This window comes from Eupeodes corollae, chromosome 1, assembly GCF_945859685.1.
Source record: "Eupeodes corollae chromosome 1, idEupCoro1.1, whole genome shotgun sequence".
In the NCBI taxonomy this organism is placed as follows: domain Eukaryota; kingdom Metazoa; phylum Arthropoda; class Insecta; order Diptera; family Syrphidae; genus Eupeodes; species Eupeodes corollae.
The window spans coordinates 143,236,589-143,263,163 of NC_079147.1; the positions used below are offsets into that span (position 1 = coordinate 143,236,589).

Consider the following 26,575-nt stretch of genomic DNA (forward strand, 5'->3'; position numbering starts at 1 on the left):
AGACTAAGAACTGGTTTAACGGACGTGGTTGAACGAGCAAAACTCCTTAAATGGAATTGGGCAGGACATATATCTAGAATACAGGACCAAAGATGGACAAAAATCATTAAAAAATGGAAACCACCAGAAAGCAGAAGACCAATTGGAAGACCGAAGAAAAGATGGGCAGACGATTTGCTTAAAGAAAGACAAAGTTGGTACAATGACGCAAAAGATAGAGATCTTTGGCAACATTGGGGGAGGCTAATGTCAGATCATAGAATTTTGACATGCATCCATTTATTTATTCAAACTTTGCTCACATATTAAAGTTGATTAAAAAAAATTATGTCAATTTATATAGTAATTAATTCAAAAGAAACAGAAAATGTAAACAAAAATGTAAATAAATATTGTACAAAATATCAATAATGGCAAATAAAAGCTTATAATAATAAATAATAATAATAATAATTTCACCGTTGATAAAATCGGAAATACCAAGGCAAAAATATATTACAACACAACCGGTCAATTCAAATGGTTCCGATGATTTTAGAAGCCGATGATCCCCAGCCATCTTCTTCAACATCAGCATCATCAGGATTGCAGAATGATGATGATGATTTATAGGAATCACATGATAAATTTGTTTTGCCAGTCGAGAGCGGAACTTGCTTAAATGAACCTTCTCCATTTGAGGGACAGCTGTTGTCTTTTTTTGAAAGAACCTTTACTCTTACGAAACGCTGATATATATGCATATGCATATGCATATATATTTTCTGTCTTTTCCACCCACTAGTGTTCATAGTGAACAACTGTTCAGTGCTGCCGGACAAATAAAGGGTGATTTTTTTGAGGTTAGGATTTTCATGCATTAGTATTTGACAGATCACGCTGGATTTCAGACATGGTGTCAAAAAGAAAGATGCTCAGTATGCTTTGAAATTTCATCATGAATAGACTTACTAACGAGCAACGCTTGCAAATCATTGAATTTTATTACCAAAATCAGTGTTCGGTTCGAAATGTGTTTCGCGCTTTACGTCCGATTTATGGTCTACATAATCGACCAAGTGAGCAAACAATTAATGGGATTGTGACTAAGTTTCACACTCAGTTTACTTTATTGGACAATAAACCAACCACACGAATGCGTACAGTGCGTACAGAAGAGAATATTGCGTCCGTTTCTGAGAGTGTTGCTGAAGACCGTGAAATGTCGATTCGTCGCCGTTCGCAGCAATTGGGTTTGTGTTATTCGACCACATGGAAGATTTTACGCAAAGATCTTGATGTAAACCCGTATAAAATACAGCTCGTGCAAGAACTGAAGCCGAACGATCTACCACAACGTCGAATTTTCAGTGAATGGGCCCTAGAAAAGTTGGCAGAAAATCCGCTTTTTTATCGACAAATTTTGTTCAGCGATGCGGCTCATTTCTGGTTGAATGGCTACGTAAATAAGCAAAATTGCCGCATTTGAAGTGAAGAGCAACCAGAAGCCGTTCAAGAACTGCCCATGCATCCCGAAAAATGCACTGTTTGGTGTGGTTTGTACGCTGGTGGAATCATTGGACCGTATTTTTTCAAAGATGCTGTTGGACGCAACGTTACGGTGAATGGCGATCGCTATCGTTCAATGCTAACAAACATGTAACAAACTGACATGTGGTTTCAACAAGATGGCGCTACATGCCACACAGCTCGCGATTCTATGGCCATTTTGAGGGAAAACTTCGGAGAACAATTCATCTCAAGGATTGGAAAGAAAGGAATTCGGGCTATTCCGGCCAAAATGCTCGAAAAAGTTACCCAAAATTGGACTTTCCGAATGGACCACCTAAGATGCAGCCGCGGTCAACATTTAAATGAAATTATCTTCAAAAAGTAAATGTCATGGACCAATCTAACGTTTCAAATAAAGAATCAATGAGATTTTGCAAATTTTATGGATTTTTTTTTTTTTAAAAGTTCTCAAGCTCTTAAAAAATCACCGTTTAAATGCTGACAGCAGATCAAATTTGAGTGGTAAATTATGTTGTTATAATTTTTCTACGCGACGCGACGACGACCACGACTACGACAATCCCGAACAAAACCACGACGAAGAATATAACCTAGAACGTAAAGAAGGTCGTAGAAAAATTTAACACATTCAGCACGTATGATGCTGATATCTCCGGCCACTCAGCTTAGGGTGGGTTCAGCGAATAAATTGATATCCTATTTGAGATGATATCGTAGGTGATCAATTAAATTGATCAGAATATACAAATGTCGGTGACCACAGGGGTGTCTATCCTGAAAATGAGAAATAGGGCGCCAGCAATTTTTTTATAATTAAGGACATTGCAAACCTTCGGAGCGAAACCGACGGTGAAAGAAGTTTCAATAAAAGATTATGTCTTGGAACTAATTTTCAAAATATTTATTGTTAGGGCTAAAACCCAGGATCTTTTAAACAAAGAAACAAATCGTTATTCAAGGAAAGATAAGATGGACCGGTAACGTTTAGTCCCGAAAAAAAATGTTAACGGTTTTATTTTAAGCCGGTCACGAGTTCCGTAATTTTCGGAAATAAAGCGAACAGCCAAAGCCAAACGATAATTTTTTTTTGAACAATGTCTCGACAACGGAATAATGCGATTCAACGGAAATAATTTTTAATCAAATAAACCAAATTATTATACTTAGCTTCTTTCTCCTGCCAGATTTCCCTTCCTTCCTTTACCAATTTTCCTTCTTTTCCTCTCCTGTATCTCAAAGAATATATTTTCCTTTTTTTTTTTTTTAATTTTCAAAACACTTCCTCAAATTAAATTTTTTTCCAATCAAATTTCTATCTTCCAAAATTACTTTTCTTTCGATCTATACGATTTCGTAGCTTACAAAAAAGTGAGTTCCAAGGCTTTTTCCAAGCCTGGATGAACCCTTTTTCTTCAAATACCCAGTGCTTTCAGCAACTCAGTGACTTGGTCGCGTCATTTTTTCAGCAACGCTTAGCTTGTTTGCTTGAGTATGCAAACGCAGTTGCAAACCCAGTAGTCTTCTCTTACTCGCACTTTAATCTCCCCAGCTTAATGCAAGTCATCCCTGAATTCGCAGCGCTTTACTATGACTTGTAGAGTGCGGGAATGCAGTCAGCCACGGGCATTCAGCCACCTAACATCCCCGATTCAATTTTAAATGAAAGAGAAACCTTGGAACTCAAGAAATTTGATTGTTCACACTTTGCATTTTTCCCCACCGATATTTCCCAGTAAAACAAATATAATTGTGGAAACTTGATGGAAATTAGTAAGTTTCGATTAATAACAATTGTGGGAAGAGAAATTCGGCAGAAGTTTTCACACGCGTTTTAAAGTTATTTCGTTTGACTTTCGCGCAGATTTGGGGAAATAGGGACTTTCGTTATCGTTCCATCTTGTACATTTAAGTATAATGAAGGTGTAAAAGTTGGGCTTGAAGCCATTCTCCCATGGAGTAACTTCGGCATTCGGAGACCAAGTTTCGACCGTGCCAATTTTGGTTTACTGGAGTCAGACCATCCGTCTGACACTTATGGTGGTAATTATGCTCATTCTTTGGGGACTTGCTGTCACCCGTTCTTAGTATTTGACAAGACCGCCCGTCTGTCACTTTAGTTAAAGTGGAAAGCTTATCCACTTTATGTATGTAAAATCCACATCAATGATTATGTTTCTTTCCAAAGTACTGGGAGAGTGAACCGATGGCTGATGGACCATGGCTGCCCCTCTCTCTCTCAGTAGATTGAAGGAAACACCTGTAGGAATGGAGGAGGGAGGGACAAGTATTTGGATGACGGAGAAAATGGTTGTTGTCGCGGTAATTTTTACCGTGACAAATTAGACTCCTTGATTTTAATTATTAATGTATTGAATTAATATTACTAAAAATTCATTATTTATTTATTTTTTCTTTATAATTACTGATTAGTTGTTAGTTATTTTATTCGTCTTATGTTTTTAAAACAATAAATTTTAATAAAAAAAATATTTTTATTCAATTATTTTTTGTCTTCGGCTTCGGCAGAAGATTTTCTTTCAGCCTTATAATTCGTTTTCGTCTCAAAATCAACCTTCGATGGGGCAATACATTCAGTGTCGTATAGGAATTGATTTGTCACCTTTTCGAGCCTCTTGAGCACTGAAAAACTTAAATACCTCGAAAAATTAATGACTCAAGTCATTGAACAAAAAACAAATATCCCTTTAGTAGATAGCACCTTCCATGCGCGTCAACATAATGGAAGAATAATGTCTTTTCTTATAATGCCGTGTCATGTTTCAAATTGTAAACGGTTTTTAGAGAATACAATGTGTTTACAATCACCCCTGTTCACAATTAACTCCCTCGATCCTATTAACATTATGTTTAATTTTGGAAAATTCGAACAGACCTATCTTCCTCTCCATCAGACATCAGTTTTTAGACGTCTTCTATACGACATCTACTACAAAAATAATGGAACACAATATTTTTGTTAGTATGTATGTACATACATACATACATCGCAAATAAATTAAAATACATTTAATTTGATATGTATTACATTTGTATACTATGTAAATATTAATTGAAAAGCCTCTTTACGAGACAACAGGTTTGTTTCGGACTTATTAGTGGAGATAACCCCTTAAGTTTTTTCATGGCATAAAAAAACCGTCTTACTAAATTTTCATACATGTTATGTTTTAACAAACGAGCATAACCCACATCTAATTAAACAAATGGGCAATGAACCAATTTATTATAGTTTTAACATTTTACTTAACCACTTTTTATGCAACATTTGGTTACCATACAATAGCACCGCACCTTACCAACCGGCTTCGGCAATCAACCACTTATTTGCATAATCTTCCAAGAGTATGGAAACTTGAATCAACCATCACCCAACCCAGGCATATCTTTCTTTCTTACACCAGGGGCAGCGTCAACATCAGAGTGAGCGGAGGGCCAGCAGTAGCGCTAGCGTGGCGCACTAAACCTTAACCGAAATAGAACATTAATTTTTAAAAGCAACAAAAACCACATAACAATCTAAACTTGCATTTTAACGTCAAACAAAGCTTTTTTTTGTCAAAAGTCGCTTTAATTTTGCAATTATTCGACTTTAACTTATTGAATGCAGAAAGAAAGATGTTAACAAAAGACAACAAAATGAAAATTAAGAAACCTAAATCGATATAAAATTGTATTGGGCACTACGCGTGGCGGTAAAAGATATCGATTCAACGAAGTGAAGTGGCTTTCGGAGCTCTACGCTCCTTCCAAAACAAGAAAACTTGACTGCCTTCAAGACTTCAAGTTAATTTAGCCAAACTAGTTCGTTGGCTTAAGACTCGACTGCTTAGCTTACCATCATCATCGCTAGCCTCGCGTACCTATGTTTGTCTAGCGTCTAACGCCAATAGATGCAATGTTACTTGATGATGAATTCCATGCATAAGCTGATGAATCTGATGCAAACTACCAACTTGTTGTATTGTTGTAACCTAAGGTTTTTTGGTTTTCAAGTCTTTTGCTAGGCTGTATAGCTTAGGCCACTTGTTTGTGGGACTTTAAGCTACCATAGACTTCGCACTTCATTTCGGCTCTCCAAAGCATTCGGTCGCAAATTAATAGTTTCGTTTTGATCGCATTGGAAGTTTATAACTTTTTCCGCCATCCCAAATGAAAGACTCGTATACAAGTGATTTTCGAAAACAATTTGTGTAAAACGACGAAGGCGCAAGAAAAACAACAAAAAAAAACAAACAAGCCGTTCAAGCCGTTACGCAATTATTATTTCCTGAAAAACAATTTCCAGTGAAATTTGCGTTTGTGATTCACAAGATAAAAGATACACGACGAAATCTCAATCATAGTTATTTTAAAAAATTCCTTGTTACTCGTATAAAGTGAAAGTTTTGTGAATTGTCTGTGTTTTTGTTTTTGTTTATTTTGTAACATGAAATACACTAGTTGCAGCATCCTTGGGATGGTTTTGTTGTTGTTGTTTAGCTTTTTAACGCTTGCTTCTGCAGCTGGCAGAGAAATCATCAATAATGCACCACAATTTCAAGAAAAACGTAAGATCTAACTATAAGTATAGCCAATTTTGATAGGTTTTTGGTCTTTGCAGCTTCTGACAGAAGCTTTAAAGTAATTTGCGTTTTTATTCTTTATGAACATATTTTTATATGAATTACTTGAAATGACGAAGTTTAACTTAAAGTCTTTGACTAAAACTACATTTATAGAAGGTATACTTATTTTGAAGTAAGAAAAGATCCACATCGAGAACTGCCCATTCGAGCCCGTCTGTAGATAAGTTTAAAAAGTCTTGCAAAATGTCAAAAACAATCGACTCGTTTTTTTTTCTCAAAATTTGACCAAATGTTTAAACATTCTTATTTATAAGATACAATTGGTTTGAAGCCATTATCTTTTATTGTTACAAAGATATTTGAGTACATTTTTTAAAGTTTGTAATCTGTCAATTCGATTTTTTAAGTATTTTGGAGGTTATTTCATTTTTTGTTGGCATAACGAAGATTTTATAAAATTTAGTTGAAGTCGCTATCCGCTGGTCCGCTGGAGCGACAAAATTCTTGCATCGTCTTAAAAACCTGGACACCTTGCGGCATTTTTGGCGACATGGCGTATGTGATGGGTCCACAAAAGGTCGTTGCTGATGCATATTTCAAGGATGTCTAGATTTTCAGTTTCCTTGATGCAAGTGCTACTCATAGATAGTGGCACGTATCGCTTGAGCGATACAAGACAGCATTGGGTTTTCGAAGCATGAAATTCGACACGTTTTTTTATTCCCCAATGTACAATGCTGTATAGGTCGGAATTAAATGAGCTTATCATATTTTACCGTTGGAGTTCCGCAACCGAAGAGGAAGTTTGTGAGTCTGGAAACGAATATGAAAAGCTAAGAGTGCTATCGTCAGCGAAACAATGTATTGGATTAAAAGTCACAGCCAGGTGTTATTTAAGAAAATAAGTAACAATTTCGGAGACAAAACGGAGCCCTGGGCAACAGACTGAATCCGTCCACAATAACTTGTATTTAACGGTTCGAAAGAAAATTTCTAATCCAGCGAAGAAGATATTCGTCAATACCAAAAGCACATATTTTCGATAGAACAAGATACTAGACTTTATCAAATGCCTTTGAAATATCAAGTGCAATAATCCTCCTGTCTCCAGAACGATGTAAAGATTTTGTCCACTGTTCGGTGAGATGAACCATGAGATCACCAGTGTTTTTCCGATCATTAAAAAGCTTCCGTTCCTTCAGATTTTTTTAAAGCTGATAGTTAATCAGCGCTTCCATGACCTTAAAAGGAAGGGATGTTAGTACTCAAATCAAATGGGGTGGAGCAACAGTCTGTTGTGAACCAGGGCCTAGTGACTTACAACTCTCAACCATTCCTGTGTGCGAGTACTGTTGTCAGGAATGGAAGGGACCTACAATTTTTAGGCCGAATCCGAACGGCTAGTTTTTGAGAAAGCACTTTTTCATGACAAGAATTACTCTTGAAGGATTTGTCAATTCCTCGCAAGAGGCAGTACCCGTGAAAATTAATTTTTTTAAAATTAAGGTGGCACAGGCAGGGATTGAACCCAAGACCCCTTGCATGACAGTCCAACGCACTAACCATCATGCCACGGGTACTACAGGGATGTTAGTACTATCGGTCGATAATTTGAGGCAGAAGTAAATTCGCCTCTTTTTGGGATTGGTCGAACAAATGAAGTTTTCTAACAAATCGAAACGAGCCTAGAAGAATAGGATAGTTGGAAAAGCTTATGCAATGGTTTTGTTAGCATGGAAGAACACCTCTTACTTCAAAATAATGGTGGGGATACAATCCGAAACAGCGGATTTATAAATGTTTAAATCTTTTAGGACTCTCTCAACAGTTCGAGTACGAAAAAAGATTGGTCCTATAGAAAAATTAACGCATTCAAGAACAGGGGAGGGGAGCACTTTAGGTAAGGTTGATTTTCCGGAAAATTGGCTTCTAAACGAGTTTGGATTCTCAATAGAGCTAACTAAAGGAATGTCACTAACAAGCGTAAACACCGAGGAAGAATTTCTCATGTTTTTTGCGAATGACCAAAAATTCTTACTGCCTTTCGGACATTTCAGTATTTTTTGCAGTAATTTTCGGTCATGCAAAAATTTGGTATTTCGAATGTGGGAGTTGCGGGCCTTGTTGGCGTGCTTAACCCTTTTCCTCAGTTTTTTATTTCCTCAGTTGGGTTGGTTTTAAAACACCGGATAGCTCGAATCGAACCATGATTTAGCCTTGGTGATAACACTTTCAACCCTATTCGGGGTAAAGGTTTCTATTTCCAGTTGAATCATATACTAGTAATCATATCTGCACTGGAGCCTACGCCACACTACCGAGGAAGCTTGATTCAACCAGAGATTTGATACATCTTTAATTCCAAGTTCTTGTTTTACTTGCAATGAAAGTTTTTTATCTGACAAGTCTTGTTAAACAGGTGGCAAAGGTATTTCACTTTTATTTCAACAAATTATATTGGTGGCGTTAAATTTTATATTTGGCGGTTTAAATATTCGGTTTGGTGCAAGATCTCTGACGTATGTAAATTTTGTTGACGAAGATTATTGCGACTTTTGTCAGGGACAAAATCGATTTGTAATATTGTTGGAGCCATATTGGGAAACATATCAATTCCAATACGTAATTCGGTCCGTCTATCAATATCGATTTGTTTTTCACAGGAAACCAAACTTGCACTGCATTGTATTCTGCAAAAACTTTTCTACTCTTAGATGGACAACTAGAAATCGTATAAAGTCTTGCAGTTTTGAACTATCTCCGGCAGAGAAGTACCTAATTTTATAGCTTGGCACCTTTCATCTATATTTTTGATATTTGCTTAATTCATCTGCGATTCTTTGGTCAATCTCAGGTACATTTCCCATAACAGGCAAGAATTAAACAACATTGGTGTTTTCACAATCTGTTAAGCCTTTACCAATTGTGAGAAAATACTCATGAAGTCCCGATGTAGATCCATTTAACTTTGCGAAAAGATATCTTAGTGGCAATTCGTTAGCATGAATTAAACATATTGTCCACTGTAATGGTCGACCTAGTTCCATTTCTAGTTCGTCCTTTCCTACCCATACTAGTGTCAGTACCATAACATCCAATGCAGAAAATAGTTTGTAAATCAAATCCTTAATATAATTTAATTTTTTTAAGTTATGTAACCCAGGAATATTGATTGTGGTCCTGTAAGAATTGTCTTCCATAAAAATATAGGTACACTATGAACTAAGATACCACCATTTCGGTTTGATGAACTGTTTCTTGATTTCAACAAAGCTCGATTTATTTTATTATTATCGATAACAAGACTGGTATTATAGGTTTCAAGCAGAAACTGCTGAAAATGTTTGCTACAGGTGATAGATCAAGTAAATTACCCTTACCTGATGATGTTGAGGGACTGCTTTGAATGGTTCCACTAGATTGTTTCTTCTTTTTATAGCTTCAACGGACTCTGCTTAATCGACATCGGTTACTAAACTTATTTATTATTTATTTAGTGCACTCCCTACTTTTCACTTTTGAATTCTAGTCCATTCAATGAACGAAAAAAAATGTCTTCACCTCAAAAAAAATCCAACAGTTTTGAAATTTGGCACACTTACTGTCTGGTGATGAGCCAAAAAAAGTTCCCAAGAATCGGACGTGAACCCTAGCGGCACTTAAGAAAAACATGGTGTTTGTTTCATTTTTTCACGGTTATCTCGAAAGCTATTTGTCGTATCAAAAAATTTTGTTCGACAAAACTAAAGCTTATTAAATTTTATAAAAAAAGTTTCCATGATTTTTTTTTTCGTATCTGTTTAGTGTATAAAATAACTCTAGCGGCAGTGAAGAGAAACATACGGTTTTTTCTGATTTTTGGGTTTATCTTGAAAACTATTTGTCCTATACCAAAAAATAATCTTCTACAAAATTAAGGCTTATTAAATTTTCTAAGGAAATATGATATTAATGTGTTTGTACTTGATGATTTTTAAAAACGTTTCTGGAAACTCTTATACTAAAGAAAACCAACATTGAAAATAGAAAAAGGAAGTACATCGCAATAGGGAATAGCATTATATCAGTTGTGCGTCCCAGATCATATGTCTCCAATACTAAGCAGCCTTGCCTTATTTATATACAAAAATAAAAAATAAAAATAAAAAATTAGGTGGCTCAACTATCCGTAAAGAACCAGGGCCGAGTGACTTACAACTCTCAACCATTCTTGTGTCCGAGTAATCTTGTCAGGGATGGAGGGGACCTACAGTTTGTATGCTGAATCCAAGAATTACTCTTGGAGAATTTGTCAATTCCTCCCAAGAGGCAGTACCCGTGAATAAAACTTTAGGTGCCATAGGCAAAGATCGAACCCAAGACCTTTCACATGACAGTCCAACGCACTATACACATGCCACGGGTATACAGAAAGCTTGGTTCTAAAAAGTTGGTAAACCTTATATCAAGCTTAGGGTTTTGTTCTTCATACTATGATGCTGAGTTGTTGGAGATTTCAGCGATTTGCCACACGTGACCAGATTATGGCGGTTCATTTAACCAATCAGTAAAGTAATCGTTGCCGCAGCTTCATCTGAGTCCCGTCTATCAAATGCGTAGTCAGATTGGGTGTATTTCACCTGTTAATGTTCTACATATATGAGTACTATATACGCCCCGGTTTCTGTTGAAAAGATGATGCAAGAAAAAGTTTTTGCTAGAGCACTTCGTGTTTTAATACTAATACAGACATCTTTAGCTAATGTTATAATGGAACAAGTCGACTTGAGCCAACAAGAATTAGAGGAAATCCAATTTCTCACGAACATTTTTCCTGATGAGTCTCCTTCGTTATGTGCACTAAAACAAAACCCTCATTTGATCCATCTTAGTGAGAAACTACAAAAAAATCTTAACAAACTCAAATCTAATGGACCAACAGCAGCCTTATGGACTCAGTTGTTTAATATGATTACATTGCTTAAAGATTTTATTCACGCTGAGCTGTCTGGAGATTGGAATGCTCATATTAACTGTGTGGAAGAATATGATCACGCTTCTCGTACGCCAAATCATGGCACTTGTATTTGCAGGACATAATAAAACTGCCTTCTGTGATGGCCCCAGATGAATTTAAAAACTTTGTGCAAGAGGGTTACTTTACTATGAGAAGAACTGACCGATTTTGGACATGAGCGTGGTTGGACCAGACGATTGAACAAACTCTAATGCGTAAAATAAAGAGTATGAGTGGCTTTACACTAAGGCGTGGAATCACTGAAAGTGTACTTAGCAAATGGGTTCTAGGGCTAACTGCTAGTCATGAAATTTTCTCATCACCAGAAGATTTTTGGGGAGGCAGGTACAATTAAAGATAATACAGACATTGCAATGCTGTCAAATTTGTCCTAAAGTCATCCTCCATTTCCAGTTAAAAATGAAATCATGTCAATAGCGAGTAGCATCGTTGGAGATGATAAAGTAACTTGCTACAATGCTTACTCTCTAGGTATGCAGGCTCTGAGTTATGTAGTGGGCCAACGAGTTTCAGAAGTAAGAAGGGACACACAAATTGAATACTACAGTTTTTTTGTGGACAATTACATACCCTATATATACTATAATACTAACATCATATTTCTTTAGAAAATTTACGAAGCTTTAATTTTTTAGAAGATTATATTTTAATACGACAAATAGTCGTATAGGCCATTAAATTGGCCTTTGAAGAAATCATGTTCGGTATTTCTGTATCGCTGTATTTCATTGTCCTTGGTGGTTCGGTTACTTTTTCTTTCGACCAGTCTATTAATTCGTAGTAATTAGATGCACCTATTTGTAGCTTAGGAAGTTGAAACTCACGAGCTTGATTGCCGTTTCTAAGTTATCTTGCCTTTATTAATCTTCGGAGAGCTAGCTCTCTTATGTGTGATTGGTCATCCTGCAACATAGCTAGAAATAAATTTTCTGGGTGTACGAAGAATGAATTTCTTTGTTTAGTTCTTATAACGATGTTCTTAAGGTCATCCCGCAAGTACAATGATCTTTTTAGGATGTTGAAAATTTGAAGCGGAAAATTTTTACATGATGGCTTTGTTTTTATTAGACTTTCACAATAAATATGACAAGTTCTTTGAAGTTGTCTGAAGGATTTTCTGTGCCAACATATAATCGAAGAATCCTGTTTTCACAAGTAAGCCATCGGGAATGTTCCAGCTTTCCTGGATCCTCGCTAGCTAAAGTGGCCAAAATTAAACCTCTAGAAATAGCTAATCACATTTGATGCAAATATTTTTGATCTGTGCTTAAGGAGTCAGCATCCACATCCGGAAGTGCTGCATATACTGCTTCAAAATTCACTATTTTGCTTGCAGAAAAACTATTAGGGCCGGTGGTGGTTCCATCGAGACTTGCAAACAGATGACGAAGCGGTATCTCATTTGCATATAATAAGCACACAAACCATTGTAAAGACGACAATGTTTTTCTAACAATGCAATGACTCCGTTCTTATGTCTTGTATTTACAGCAGTGCCATCACACCCAATCGCTACCAAAGACGTACGAAGTTCAAAATTTGTTTCTAGAAAGTCAACTATGCTTCTTTTAATAGTAACTGCTTTTCCCGAATCGATTGAAAGGTGTCGTATGTATTCTGAATCTGGATCCGATATAAGTGATATATGTTCTTCAGTAACAGTCTTTCAATGTAAAATGTTGTTAGTCTTAGCGATGAATAATGTTTTGTTCTTACGGCCGTCAAAATAAAGTGAGGATATAGGTTTTCTTAAACCTGCAGCTTCACATTGTAAACCTACACGGACTTTTTGACGCTCTCGTCGTAATTTACTCCGATCTATCACTTTCGATAAATTTTAACTACTTATGAGGTTTAAATCTAACATAGCAGCGTTTACTATGATAGCAGCCGATCTATCTGAAACCCCAGTTCGCAAGCTGTAGGCAAATTCTTTAGTTTGTTTCTCATTTGAAGCGTTTCTTTCTTTTGTTTGCAGGGTATTAAGGGAACAATTCCTTGACTTCATTTTCAGTAGAAGTACTGTCAGACAAATATTCCACAACTGCATCAGTAATTGGAGTATCGGCCGTAGTTTTTAAAAATTCTTGATAATTTCGTTTCCTAAGATCCTTACGATGCAAAGACTTGGTTGCCACCTGATCAACAGATCCAATATATTTTACGAGCATTTCATTGATCTTTTAAGAAGGGTTCTTCTCCAATGAGTATTTTTGATTTTTGTCTCACATTTACACAATCCTCTTGAAATACATTTACATGTTGCAATGTCAAACAACTTTTGCAGAGAATCTTGATAAAACTCTTGCTTTTTTATTTTATACATATTATAATACGAAATCAACCTTGCAACAAATTTTTGATGACTGATGGTAGAAAGTGATGCTTTATTCCATATAAAGTATATGACGTGACGACATTGGAAACTATTTCACTAGCCTCCTTGATTGAAGGGTTTCTAATCCACAAATAATGTTTAATTATATCACAAATTATTATTCAGTTTTTGTGGATCACCAAAAAGTTGACAATGCGTATTTTTACGAGTCTTAGGCATTTTAATAAGTTAGTAGCAAACGAATTTATTACTAAAAGAATGGATGTCAAAGCAATGTTTATAAAAGTGGTGGAACGAATTAACTTAGTTAGTTAAAGGTTTAAATATAAAAATAGTTTAATACGTACAATTACACTTCATACAAAGCGATTCTGACACATTACTTTATAAAAACATTAAAAATTACTCTGAATAGATTGAAGAATACGATTGTAGACCTTAAATTTATTTTGAATTCAATTAATTTGCGGCAAATGAAAGAAAAATTATAGGTTACTGATTTAAAATAACTCTGAATAGACCAAAGAAGTTTTTAAAATTAGGTATTCATTAGTCATAGCTTCCTGATTTGTTGCATACATGATGTCCTAATAAAGGGTCACCAGTTAAAAATACATGAACAAGCAAATTTTGATTTTTTTTGTTGCCATTTTCGCTCCACCCTAATGTACATACATAATATGTCAACAAAGATTTACTTTTATAGAAAAAATATAAAAATATTGAAACTTAAAAAATGTTTATTTTAATAAATTTCAGCGAATGTGAAGGGGCATTTCGTTAAGATACTTCAAGCTTAATTTTGACACCCTTAATCATCCACAAAGACATCTCTTTGAAAGAATAAATGATAAAGATTGTAGGGACCTCGATAAGTCTAGAAATTTTAAAATGTTCAAATCAAAAAAATTACTATGGGAAGTCAAAAATGTCGAAAAGGGTCAAAACGCAGTTTCGAGGCGAATATTCGACAAAGCCAGACAGCTGATAAAACGTTTTGGGAACTTGATTCACAAAAGTCCGGATGTAATATACATACATACATAGGTTGCTTAGCATGACCGTTTGGGCGTGAGGTATTTTTGCCCCAAAACTATATCGCTATCTATATGTTTAGTTCGCTAATGATAGTTTTCATTAATTGCCAGCTGAACCGCTCCATGATTATGACAAAAAATATGCTTTGCTTCCGTTTGTATATTAAAAATTTCTTGTTCCAAACCTTTGATCCATAAAGCTTCCTGGACAGCTGAGTCTATCGCTATGTATTCTGCTACGTAGGTAGACATTGCAATTATTTGCTTTTCGATCCCCAGATAATAGGGCCATTTTGTTTTAAAATTATATATCCGCTTACAGATTTTCTTTCACCTTGGTCATTTGCAAAATCAGTATCGCAATAGCCTTTTACTTTGGAATCTTCGATTTTATTATTCTTGCAAGTTAATTTTAAGTCCATTTTTCCCTTCAAGTATCTCAGAATTCTTTTTGCCGCTGACCAGCGTTTACTGAGCTGCAAATAATAAACTCCCAATAAGCTCTTGATAGGGAAATTTTATCATCTCAAATGTATCTTTCGACGGACACTATCCTTTTGACAATTTGATATTCACATCAATTGGAGAAGAAACTGGATTACAATTTCTCATTCCGAATTTATCTAACAATTTTAAAATATATTGTTTCTGATTTATTGAAATTTGTTTTCCACAATCGTACTGAACATGTAATCCCAAAAATTGTTTTTCTTTTCCAAGTTCCTTCATTTTAAATTTGTTGATAAGATGATGAAATTAACAAATCATTTACATATACCGTTAAAATAAGCATTTATTTTGGATCCTTATTTAAAATGTATATACGAGTACAATGGTCTGTTTTCAATTTGATTAACCCAAACTCTAAAAAAATTTGATTTAGTTTGATGTTCCACTTTGTAGCCGATTGTTTAAGACCATAAATAGGTTTATTCAATTTTAAAACCTTTCCTTTTGGAATACTCATACCGTCTGGTGCACGTAAATATATTTCCTTGTAGAAACGCTGTGGTGGCATCTAAATGATCGCTATGCATTTTCAATTTCAAAGCTTGATCTTAATGATATCGCATCACGGGTTAATAAGTTTCTTAAAAGTCTATACCGTTTCTTTGCGCACAACTCCTGGCAACTAATCCTGCCATATATCTTGATATATTTCCTTTTTCATTATGTTTAATAGTAAAAACCCATTTAGTAGTTAAAGTTTTCTTAGCTTTAGGTAAATCAACGATCTTCCATGTATTGTTCTCAATTAATGATTTATTTTTTTCTTCCATCCATTCGTGTCTGTTAAGACTTGAAAAAGCTTTATCGTATATATATATTATATTTTCACAGTATCCTAATATAATAAATTTTTTTGAATCCCTCTTCTTAGGATTTTCTTAGTTCCAAAAGAAAACCATTGATACATATGCAAATATCCTTAAATATTTCAATTTCTATTTAATTCCGGTCCATATCTCTTCTGGTAAACTATTGTTCAAATGCTTTCTAGGTGTTCTGTACGTTCGTACGTCCGTACGTTCGCGACGTTTTTTTCGTCGTCCATAGCTCAAGAACCAGAAGAGATATCGACTTCAAATAAATTTTGTTATACAGCAGAAAGATGCAGAAAGGGCTCTCAAGAAAATTGCGTGGGTGGTTTTTTTACCATAGCAGTTTGAAAAAAAGGTAAAATTTTGGTTAACCCTAAATATCTTACGAACCAAAAACGCTGGAGACTTGAATTAAATTTTATATATAATATATTGTAATGTGATATCAAAGAAGTTTTCAAGTCGTAAAATTTTGGAGGTGACAAATTTTTATTTCAGTTATTTTAATTTATAAAAAAAAACGTTGAATGGATTTTTTTTTATAAATTAAAATAACTGAAAAAAAAAAAATTTGTCACCTCCAAAATTTTACGACTTCATTATGATTTCATTTCCGAAACAGCTTTGTGCAACGAAGAATAATGTTTTTGACACCTGATAAAATTTCGAGAAAAATCGAATTGACAGTTTTTTTATAAAAAATAAAAATCTAAAAAAAACATTCCTCAAAGTTGGTAAAAATTGAATATCGATTCAAATATCTTTTCAAAAACTTGAAATTTAGGCTTCAAACTTATTTTATCTTATAAGAAATATTGTTTTCAAAATTCTGAAAAATGTTGAGAAAAATCGAATTGACAGTTTTATTACAAAAAATAAAAACCTAAACAAAAATTAATACAAGTTGGTAAAAATTGATTTTCGACTCAAATATATTTTCAAAACTTTGAGATATTGGCTTTAATTTACTTTTATCTTTCAAAAAATATTGTTGTCAACATTCAGTCAAATTTTGAAAAAAATCTAAGTGACAGTTTTTGTACAAAAAATTAAAAACCTAAAAAAATTTAACAAAAGTTGGTAAAAATTGATTTTCGACTCAAATACCTTTTCAAAAATTTGAAATATTGGATTCACACTAATTTTATCTTATAAGACACTTGCAGAAGTCCAGATTCTGATCAAATTTTTTGACGGCTTTCAAGCATAAATCTAGATCGAGAAATATTGGAAATCGAAAATTGCCGACTTTTGACCCTCTGGGACGCATATTAAGCGAGATATTGGCATTTAAGGTTTGAACTTGAATTTTTGCCCATAACTTGTTGCAAAATTGGTCTTATTCAAAGATGAGTACAGCAATGGAAAGGAAATGATTCCTAGATCACAATCCTGAAATTTCAGCCCTCTAGGTGGTCTAGATCGAGAAATAATGAAAATCGAAAATTGCCGACTTTTGACCCTCTGGGACGCATATTAAGCAAGATATTCGCATTTTAAGTTTGAACATGGATTTTTGCCCATAACTTATTGTAATATTGGTCTTATTCAAAGATAGGCACATTAATGGAAAGGGAATAATTCCTAGATCAAGATATAATGGAGGTCAAAAATTGCCGACTTTTGACCCTCTGGCACGCATATTAAGCGATATATTCGCATTTTAAGTTTGAACATGGATTTTTGCCCATTGCAGTATGCTGCACTTTTACGATTGACATTAGTACAAAGTTCATCAATGTGGTGCCGTACTATTGGAACCACTTGTCCTCCAAGTCTATATCATCCAATTGGGGCCAAAAATATTCAATTATTATCTTTAGACGGTAGCTATCCCCATTCACAGGGATGAGCCTGTCTTGATCATCACGGTAGAAGTATTGCCCAATGACGCCGCCGCCGCTGGCTCATAACCCACACCAAACCGTAATTTTGTCTGTCCCACAGCAAACAGTAATTTTTTCGTGAGGCAATGATGACTCATCGAGTACGTGTGGTTTGCTGCCTGACTTTGTTAATTGATGAAGCCATTCAGCCAAACATGAGCCTCATCGTTGAAGATGATTTTTTGATGAAAATCCAAATCGTTTTCAAGCTGTTGCTCAGCCCATTTCACGAACTTACGACGCTTCTGGTCCTGGTGGTTAAGCGGCTTCAGTTCTAGCGTCAATTTAATCTTGTAAGGATGTTGACCAAGATATTTTCGCAAAATTCACCACAGCGACGTCACAGAGATGCCCAACGCTTGAGAACGACGTCTGAGAGACGTCTGGGCACTATGGGCACTTATTTGTCTCACTGGCACATTAAAATTTTGTACTGTGCCTGTGGAATAAAATGTTTCCAATAGACGCTTAGTTGTTCATATGCAAGGACAGTTATTATGACCATAAATTGGACGTAGTGCTCTTAAGGCCACTAACTCCGAAATTGTAATAATTCCATCATGAAATGGCAAATCTTACTGAAGAGAAATGTTAAAAGAGCTGCAAGAAATATGGCGTCGTTTGCTGTCCCTGTCGCTCTACTTTTGAAGCGTCCCTGTTGAAAAATTCTATATTTACAAGATGCTTTGAGGGCAAGCTTACGGTTGATGATGGACTAGATCTTTCTGACCCATGACAGCATTTTAAAATCGCAACAGAAAAGAAAAAGTTGAAATAGAAGCAAAGAAAACGTATATTTAAGTGAAACTTGACGTGGAAACTATAGATTGTTCTACTTTAGCAAAATTCCAATTAGAGGTTCTCTTTCCTCATGAGATTGATCCTTAAAATATGTTTAAAAAATGTGTGCCAATACTATCGAATCATCACTTATAGCGTAGAGAGTTTAGGAACACTTGAAATAGTTGTGCTAGTACTTGTCAGGATACCTTTCACGTATACATACTTGATTATTTAGTTAGCTTTCTCGATAATCCTTAATGGGTCGAAATAACTCGAGGTATTATTGAAATCATGCACTTTGTACAAATTATCCTTGGCGTATAAAATTATAATGTGTTATAAATGATAAACATTTTTATTTCTATTCTCAGCTGATTGGTTAAGAACTTGTCCGAGACTGAATCCCAATGAAAACAAATGCTTCCGTGATCTCTTCCAAGGATGTTTTCCAGCCCTTGCAGCAGGTGTACCTGAAATTGGAGTTCAAAGTTTTGAACCATTGCACATCGATGCAGTTTCCGTATCAAAAGGCAGTGGAAATCTTATTCTAGCTGGTGGATTTCAAAATCTAGTCGTTAGAGGTCCATCGAATGCAACTGTTCGTAAAGCAAGGTATAGTCTAGTATTTATAATATTTATAAAATAACATCTAATAAAAAATTTGTATTCTTTACCTTTATAGTTTAGATCTTGAAAAAAAGATGTTCAATTTTGAATTGGAAATTCCAATTCTAAGAATTAGAGCTAAATATAATCTGAAGGGAAATATTTTACTTTTACCAGTAGTTGGTAATGGCGATGTTAATATGTCCTTGAAAAATGTAAAAACAGCGGTCTATACGAAAATAAGCTTACGTAATGCTCCTGAGGTATGTATTTCTGCATAAAATTTGATATTATTTTTGAGATTTACCCAATTATGTAATTTTCAGGAAATCATTCATATTGAAGAGATGAAGGTAACTTTCTTGGTCGGAAGCATGCGTATTCATCTAACCAATCTTTTCAATGGCAACGAAATACTTGGAACATCTATTAATCAGTTTTTGAATCAAAATGGAAACGAGATCATTTCGGAATTGAGACCAGATCTGGAAAAAGGTTTAGCTGATATTTTCATTGGCCTTTGGAATAATGTCTTCTCGAAACTTCCAACCAAATTGTGGTTACTGTGATGCCTCAAATGAATATCCACCTATACTTCTTCATACATATGCAATGTGATTTTTAGAACATTTTTTTAACCTAATTTAACCATTTATTATACACACACATACATATGCATATATTTATTGTAAATATTTCTATCTGCACTTAGGATAAGCGACGAAATTCAAAATTAAATCTAAGGTTAGAAATAAATTTATTTTTATTAAGAAACTGATAAACATTCTGAAAAATAAAAAATGGCTAAATATACCATTTTTATTATACGTACAACAAAATGCGTATTTATTTTAAATCTAAGCAACTTAGTATATGTTTATTTTTTAAATTTAAAAAATAATGTTCTTACTTTTACTTGGGAAAAATTGAATTCGACTGGTTTCCCTAATGGATTGGTTCTCTGCTGAAAAAAAGCTTTATAACAATTTTGGAAGTTGTATCTGCCCTTTAATAACATTACACATTTTTTTATAAGTTGCGAAGCACCAGCAAGCCTCAGATACGGACGGATTCACTGCTGACAACCCAAGCAAACGAAATAAGGACAACGAACTTCGGATCTGTACGTGGAATGTTAGGTCCCTTAACAGACCACGTTCAGCCGAACAACTAGAGGAAGCCTTAAACTGCTGCAAGGCAGATATTACCGCCATACAAAAAGTGCGATGGGATTGACCGGGCAAACGCAAACTAAAAGACTGCAATGTACACTACGGCGACTGCTACCGAGAAGACAAAGACAGCGCCTATTTGGGTGTGGATTTGTTGTTGGAACTAGACTCAAGCAAAAAGTCTTGAGTTTCAACAGTGTGAGCGAGCGCATCACGACAATCCCCATCAAGGCTGAATTCGCCAACATAAGAAAGATGAAGACACCAAATACATATTCTTCGAGCTCTTGGACAAGATATATGAGCAGTGCCCTGGCTATGACATTAAAATTGTCTTAGGAGATTTAAATGCCAAGCTAGGAGGAGAAGACATCTTTGATGGCTTAATCGGGAGATACAGCCTGCACGACACCACCACCGACAACGAATTCAGGCTGACGGTTTCGCTGAGGGGCGAAACGGTCTGGTAGCTTACACACATGAAAATCTCCTGTTCAATCAACTGTCAACCAGATTAATCACATTGCAATCGACGCACCACACTTCTTCAGTATACAGGATATCCGAACTTTCCGAGGGGCCAACATTGATTCGGACAACTACCCCGCTATAGCCAAGGTACGGCTACGGATATCCCGGTCCAAGCCAAAACAAAGGAGTACTGTGAAAAGTTTCGACGTTAGACGGCTACAATCGCAAGAGACTGTCATCTCCTTTTCCGACCGAGTCTCTAGTAACCTCTTAAGAAGTCCTATGCTGCCTGCATTAAGCATTGAAAACCAGTGGCAGCAGTGCATTGCAGCGATCAGAGAAACCGCCTCTGAAGTACTAGGTTTCACACGGCCACAACAGCGAAACCCCTATTTTGACAACGAATGCCGGCAAGCGCACGCATCGAAACAAGAGGCATACAAAACGGCGCTGGAAAGAAGGTCCAAAAGGTAAAAAAAACCTCCCAAGCGCACAAGCCACGAACCGAAGCCTGTAAAGACGCCTATGTTAAAAATATGGAAATACTTATTCTCCAAATTATATAAAGAAGATGACGAACCGAATTCCGCTGTAGGGGTCACCAATTCCGCCTACCCAAACTCGATGAAGTGAAGATAGCTATATCTAAACTGTAGTCAAAAAAAACCTGCTGGAGCTGACGGCATCACTGCCGAACTATTTAAAGCAGCAGACGATGACTTGGTAGGGAGCATGTTTGAACTCATCTGCAAAATATGGTCGGGAAAAAGCATGCCCGATGAGTGGAATCTCAGCATAGTTTGTCCGGTACATACAAAGGAGACCCTCTAAACTGCGCCAACTACAGAGGCATCAGTCTCTTTAACATTCCATATAAGATCCCTTTTGCCTTACTATGTACACGTCTGAAGCCGTTCGTCAGCAACCTGATAGGTCTTTATCAGTTTGGCGTCAGACCAGGAAAGTCCACTATCGACTTAATATTCACACTACGGCAGATCTTGGAAAAAACCCAGGAGCTTCAAATCGATACCCACCATCTCTTTATCGATTTTAAAGCCACGTATGACAGCATCCATATTGAAGAGCTCTATAGAGAAATGGATTGTTGGGCATCCCTGTCAAACTTATCCGTTTATACAGAATGACGATGGAGAATGCACGCTGCTCTATCGAGGTCGGAAAAGATCTCACCAATGCATTTGATGTCAAAAAAGGTTTTAAACAAGGCGATGCACTGACATGCGACTTCTTCAACATCGTTCTGGAAAGAATTGTGCAAAACTGAACTGTCAACACTATAGGTACAATCTTCCAAAGGTCCATCCAATTACTCGGATACGCAGATGACATTGACATAATTGGAAGATAAAAGCGTGATGTCAGTGAAGCGTTTTTGAGCATTGCGACGAAAGCGAAGAAGATGGATTTAGTGGTTAATGAGGGCAAGACCAAGTATATGCTGTCATCAAAAAAGGACACTGAACGACGACGTCTTGGACAAAACGTCACCATGGACAGCTATAACTTTTAGGTAGTTAAGGACTTTGTCTACCTAGGCACCGCTATTAATGCAGACAACGACACCAGCGCTGAAATAAAACGAAGAATAATTCTGCAAATCGCGGCTTCTTTGGACTTAGAAGGCAATTGAGCAGTAAAGCCCTCTCGAGCATCTAAAATCACCATCTATAAGACACCCAGCACCCCATTTCTCATTTATGGCGCTGAGGCCTGGACCCTGTCAAAGAAAGACGAGAGCGTATTAGGATGCTTCGAGAGAAAAATTCGTTTTGTGACGAGAGCTGTACAGCGACACTGACTTAGTTAGCTAGGTCATGTAGAGCGAATGGACATCAACGCTCCAGCCCAGAAGGTGGTGCTCTCAGGAGGGTGAAGACCTAAACTAACTTGGCGTGCGAAGCTGGAGACATGTTGGTTGTAATTAAGAATCCGCCATTTAATTATATAATATTATTAATAATTTAACAATATTATTTATAATAAGCGGACACTCAAAAGAATATTGCTGCCCTTATTATGAAGACACATAGAAAAAGGAAATAGGTTTAGAAAGGTGGTAGTTTTGAATTCCTGAATATTGCAATGACTGGGAAAGACAGAATGTTGTAAGGCTAAACAACGAATATCTGTTCTTGAAAGTACGACAGAAGTTGGGCTGGAGGGTATAGTGATGAGCATTCCTAAAAGTGGGAGTATTAAGGTTTAACTTTTTAACGGGATGAACGCAAATATCGCTAATATCGAGATCGAGATTAGGAATCCCAATCATCTTTCTTCATTTTTGGAGACATCATGTACGTAAACGTTGTTTTATACACATATCATTGTTTTATACACATACCATTGTTGCAAGTGCAACCAACGATACAAATAGAATTGGGTTTTCGAAGCATTACATTCCACGCGGTTTTTAATTCTCCAATTATCATATTTTGTCGTTGCAATTCCACATCCAAAGAAGAGGGATGTGAGTGTGACCACGAGTTCAAAAAGCTAAGAATACTATTGTCAGCTAAACAATGTATTAGATTAAAAGAAGAAGGCAGGAAATCATTGATACAAATGAAAAAGAGTGTTGGAGATAGAACAGAGCCCTGGGACACAAAAGCATTTACTTTGTGGTTTTCAGGCTTGATACCAGCCAATACTTCTTGTTTTAAAAGATCCAAAAGGTAATTACTTATCCAATGTAGGAGGGATTTATGAAAACCGAAAGCACTAATTTTCGATAAGAGAACCCTATGTCAACCCGTATCAAATGGTTTTGAAATATTGAGTGCAATAATTTCGTTTCCTCAAAGACAATGTATAGATTTGTACCACTGTTTGGTGAGATGAATCATTATTGTTTTGCTTAATTTTTGGTCATGCAAAAGTTTTGTCCTTCAAGTATGAGCATTGCAGGCCTTCCTGACTTCCGTGAAATTTTTCCAGTTTTTCTCAGTTGTTGTGGCCTCAAAACAACCTAAACTTACTTCTGTAGCCGTAATAACGTTTTTTTTCCTTAGGTCTGATATTTTTACCACTGTTCGGAATGTAATTTCTCATTTTCAAGAGAATCAGTTAAAGATCCTGAAATAATTATTGAGACCCTTTTAGTTGGCTTTCGCTTATTTCCAAACGGTTCTCTTAGGAGCTCTTTCTCTTATTGATATGACACGATATAGAATACAAATTGTTTAATTAACTTGGTTAGAGGTAAGAAACAAGCCAAGAGTGTTTTCTGTTCAATCTTTCACGTCCAATATTCGAGTGTACTCGTTGACCAGCTATATAACCATGCAGTCGTCGCGCACAAAATGTTACACCAGTCGTCACGGGGATTACATATGTAATCCATTTTAAAATGCAATATTAAGCTAAGTTAACTAATTGTTCTAACAATTTAACTGTTAGTACTAAAAGAGGCGAAAAATCCTCACTACTAGTTTTTTATTTTATCTGACCCTAATGTTGAAGCCATGAAGGATTGTGTACCTTGAAATCGCGTGTAAAAACGATTACAGCGCTAGGATAGGACGAAAAAGTTCATTGGATGGAATCAGACAAAATAATAAATTCATAAGAAGTAGATACTATGTCAATCTTAGGGCGAATTTAATTCTACAAGTTTTTGATTCCTTATTAGGCAATTCTCTCTGTCAAGACCAGAATTTAATTTAATTTACCAACGTTGCCGTTGGTAGTCCACACCCGAAGAGAATGGATGATGATCTAAGAACGAATATGAAAACCTGATGTTATTGTCATCAGCGAAAAAATTAAGGTAAGAAGTTTCAGACAAAAGATCATTTATAAAAATAAGGAAGAGCGTCGGAGACAAAATAGATTCCTGGAGCACACCAGCGTTTATTTTTTGGATGTCAGATTAGAGCCCGGTTAATACTACTTCAATTGAATTGAAAGGTAATTTCTGAAGCACGCATTTTCGATAAGGAATGCCAAACTCAATCAAACGCATTTGAAATATCAAGTGCAACAATCTTAATTTCTCTAAAACTCCACTGTTCGGTGAGATAAACCATGAGATCAACAGTGGATCTATTGCAACCAAGGCCATACTGCCCAATGTCCTAAAGGTAGTAAAAACTTCTGATCAATTGTGAAAAACATGAGTAATTGTTCCTCTTTCTCGGTTCCTATGCCCGTCGTCAATGGAATTTCATTTGTTAGCTCTCTTGAAAAAGCTAATATCATTTTAGGCAGTTTGACTCCAATTCAACGCTGCCAGTAAGAGTTGACTCCGCCTATCTTTGAGCGCATTAGTGATTCTATGGGACCAATCTCTTTTTTTCAACGCTAACAAACCTATTGTGTAAGCGCTTTTCAATTTTTCCCAATTCTCGGTCTCGTTCCGAGAAGATGGAAAACAGCATTTGTCCAGCCTATTCCCAAAAGAAGGGAATCATAATCGATAATCGACCAATATCACTTACATTCTTTTTTTCATGGAAAAACTGATTAGATAATAGCACAAGAAATATTTCGCTTTAAAGTATGGCTTTTGGAGCTACAGATCCACCGTTGATATCATGTTTCACCTCACTAAATAGTGGAACAAATCTTTACATCGTTTTAATGAAATCAAAATTATTGCACTTGATATTTCAAAAGCGTTTGGTAGAGTTTGGCATCAGGCTCTCTTATCAAAAATACGACCATTTTTTTAGATGAGTCCCTTTTTCGTTGGATTAAAAATTACCTATCGGACCGTTAGGTACAGTTATTAGTAGATGGTTTTAAGTCCTCAAAATAAATACTGGAGTACCCCAGGGCTATGTTTTGTCTCCGATGCTCTTTCTTATTTTTATTAATGATCCCGTGCCTGCACCTTCTAATCCTATCAATTGTTTTGCTGAAAAAAGTACTCTTAGCTTTACATACAAACTCTTCTCGAATGTGAAACTGCAACAACAAGTTATTCTGAGCTCATTTATTTCTGGCCTACAGAGCAGTGTACAATGAGGAATGAGAAACCGAGTGAAGTACGGAATGGTGTCTTCTGTCGTTAAAATAAATAAATAAATAAATTGGGTGGTGCAACAGTCCGTTGAGAACTAGGGCCTAGTGACTTACAACTCTCCATTCCTGTGTGCGAGTAATGTTGTCAGGAATGCAGGGGACCTACAGTTTATATGCCGAATCCGAACGGCTAAATTAAGAAAGCACTTTTTCATGACAAGAGTTACTCTTGGAGAATTTGTCAATTCCTCGTAAGGGGCAATACTCGTGAAAAGACTTAAGATGACATAGGCAGGGATCGAACCCAAGACCTCTGGCATGACAGTCCAACGCACTAACCATCATGTCGTTAAAGCTTGCCATTATCCTTGGGTGAGACTTGTATTAATAAAACTGAACATCTTGAAACTCTTATCATGTGCATAAAAAATCCAACTCTTCTTGCGGAGCGACCATATAGCCGATGTTGCTAACGATTCAGCAAGATGTTTGGGTTTTCTAAGACAATGCAAAAAATGTTTCTCTTCTTCTGATCTGCACAAAACCAAAAATTGTGCGTCCAATCACTGGACTGGGGCTCAGAAATTGGCTTAAGCCTCTTTAAAAGAATTGAACAAAGAGCTTTTAAAATACTTACTTTCTTACTTAAGGTGGCTCCACAGTCCGGAGTGGACTTTAGCCTCAACCGACATGCGTCTCCAGCCCGCTCGGTCCCTAGCTAGCTGACTCCAGTTTTGCACGCCAAGTTGGTTGAGGTCTTCACCCACCTACATGCGCCACCTGAGTCGCGTTCTTCCTGCACCGCGCAGTTCCTTGAGATTGGATTCGAAGCCCTTCCGGGCTGTAGCGTTAGTGTCCG

General features: G+C 36.1%; 1 protein-coding gene across 1 annotated transcript; it reads left to right on the top strand.

The window, feature by feature from the left end:
• The first annotated feature begins 5,313 nt into the window (after positions 1-5,313).
• Positions 5,314-19,832, top strand: LOC129941093 (protein takeout). Its single transcript, XM_056049638.1, has 4 exons — positions 5,314-6,080; positions 18,853-19,093; positions 19,164-19,350; positions 19,414-19,832. Exons 1-4 carry the CDS (start codon positions 5,960-5,962, stop codon positions 19,654-19,656), a joined length of 792 nt encoding a protein of 263 aa, XP_055905613.1. The 5' UTR covers positions 5,314-5,959; the 3' UTR covers positions 19,657-19,832.
• The last annotated feature ends 6,743 nt before the right edge of the window (positions 19,833-26,575 follow it).

Coding starts and splice junctions, on each gene's coding strand:
- LOC129941093 (XM_056049638.1), top strand. CDS start 5,960: ATGAAATACACTAGTTGCAGCATCCTTGGGATGGTTTTGTTGTTGTTG. Junction 19,094..19,163: donor GCAACTGTTCGTAAAGCAAG/GTATAGTCTAGT, acceptor TTACCTTTATAG/TTTAGATCTTGAAAAAAAGA. Junction 19,351..19,413: donor GCTTACGTAATGCTCCTGAG/GTATGTATTTCT, acceptor TGTAATTTTCAG/GAAATCATTCATATTGAAGA.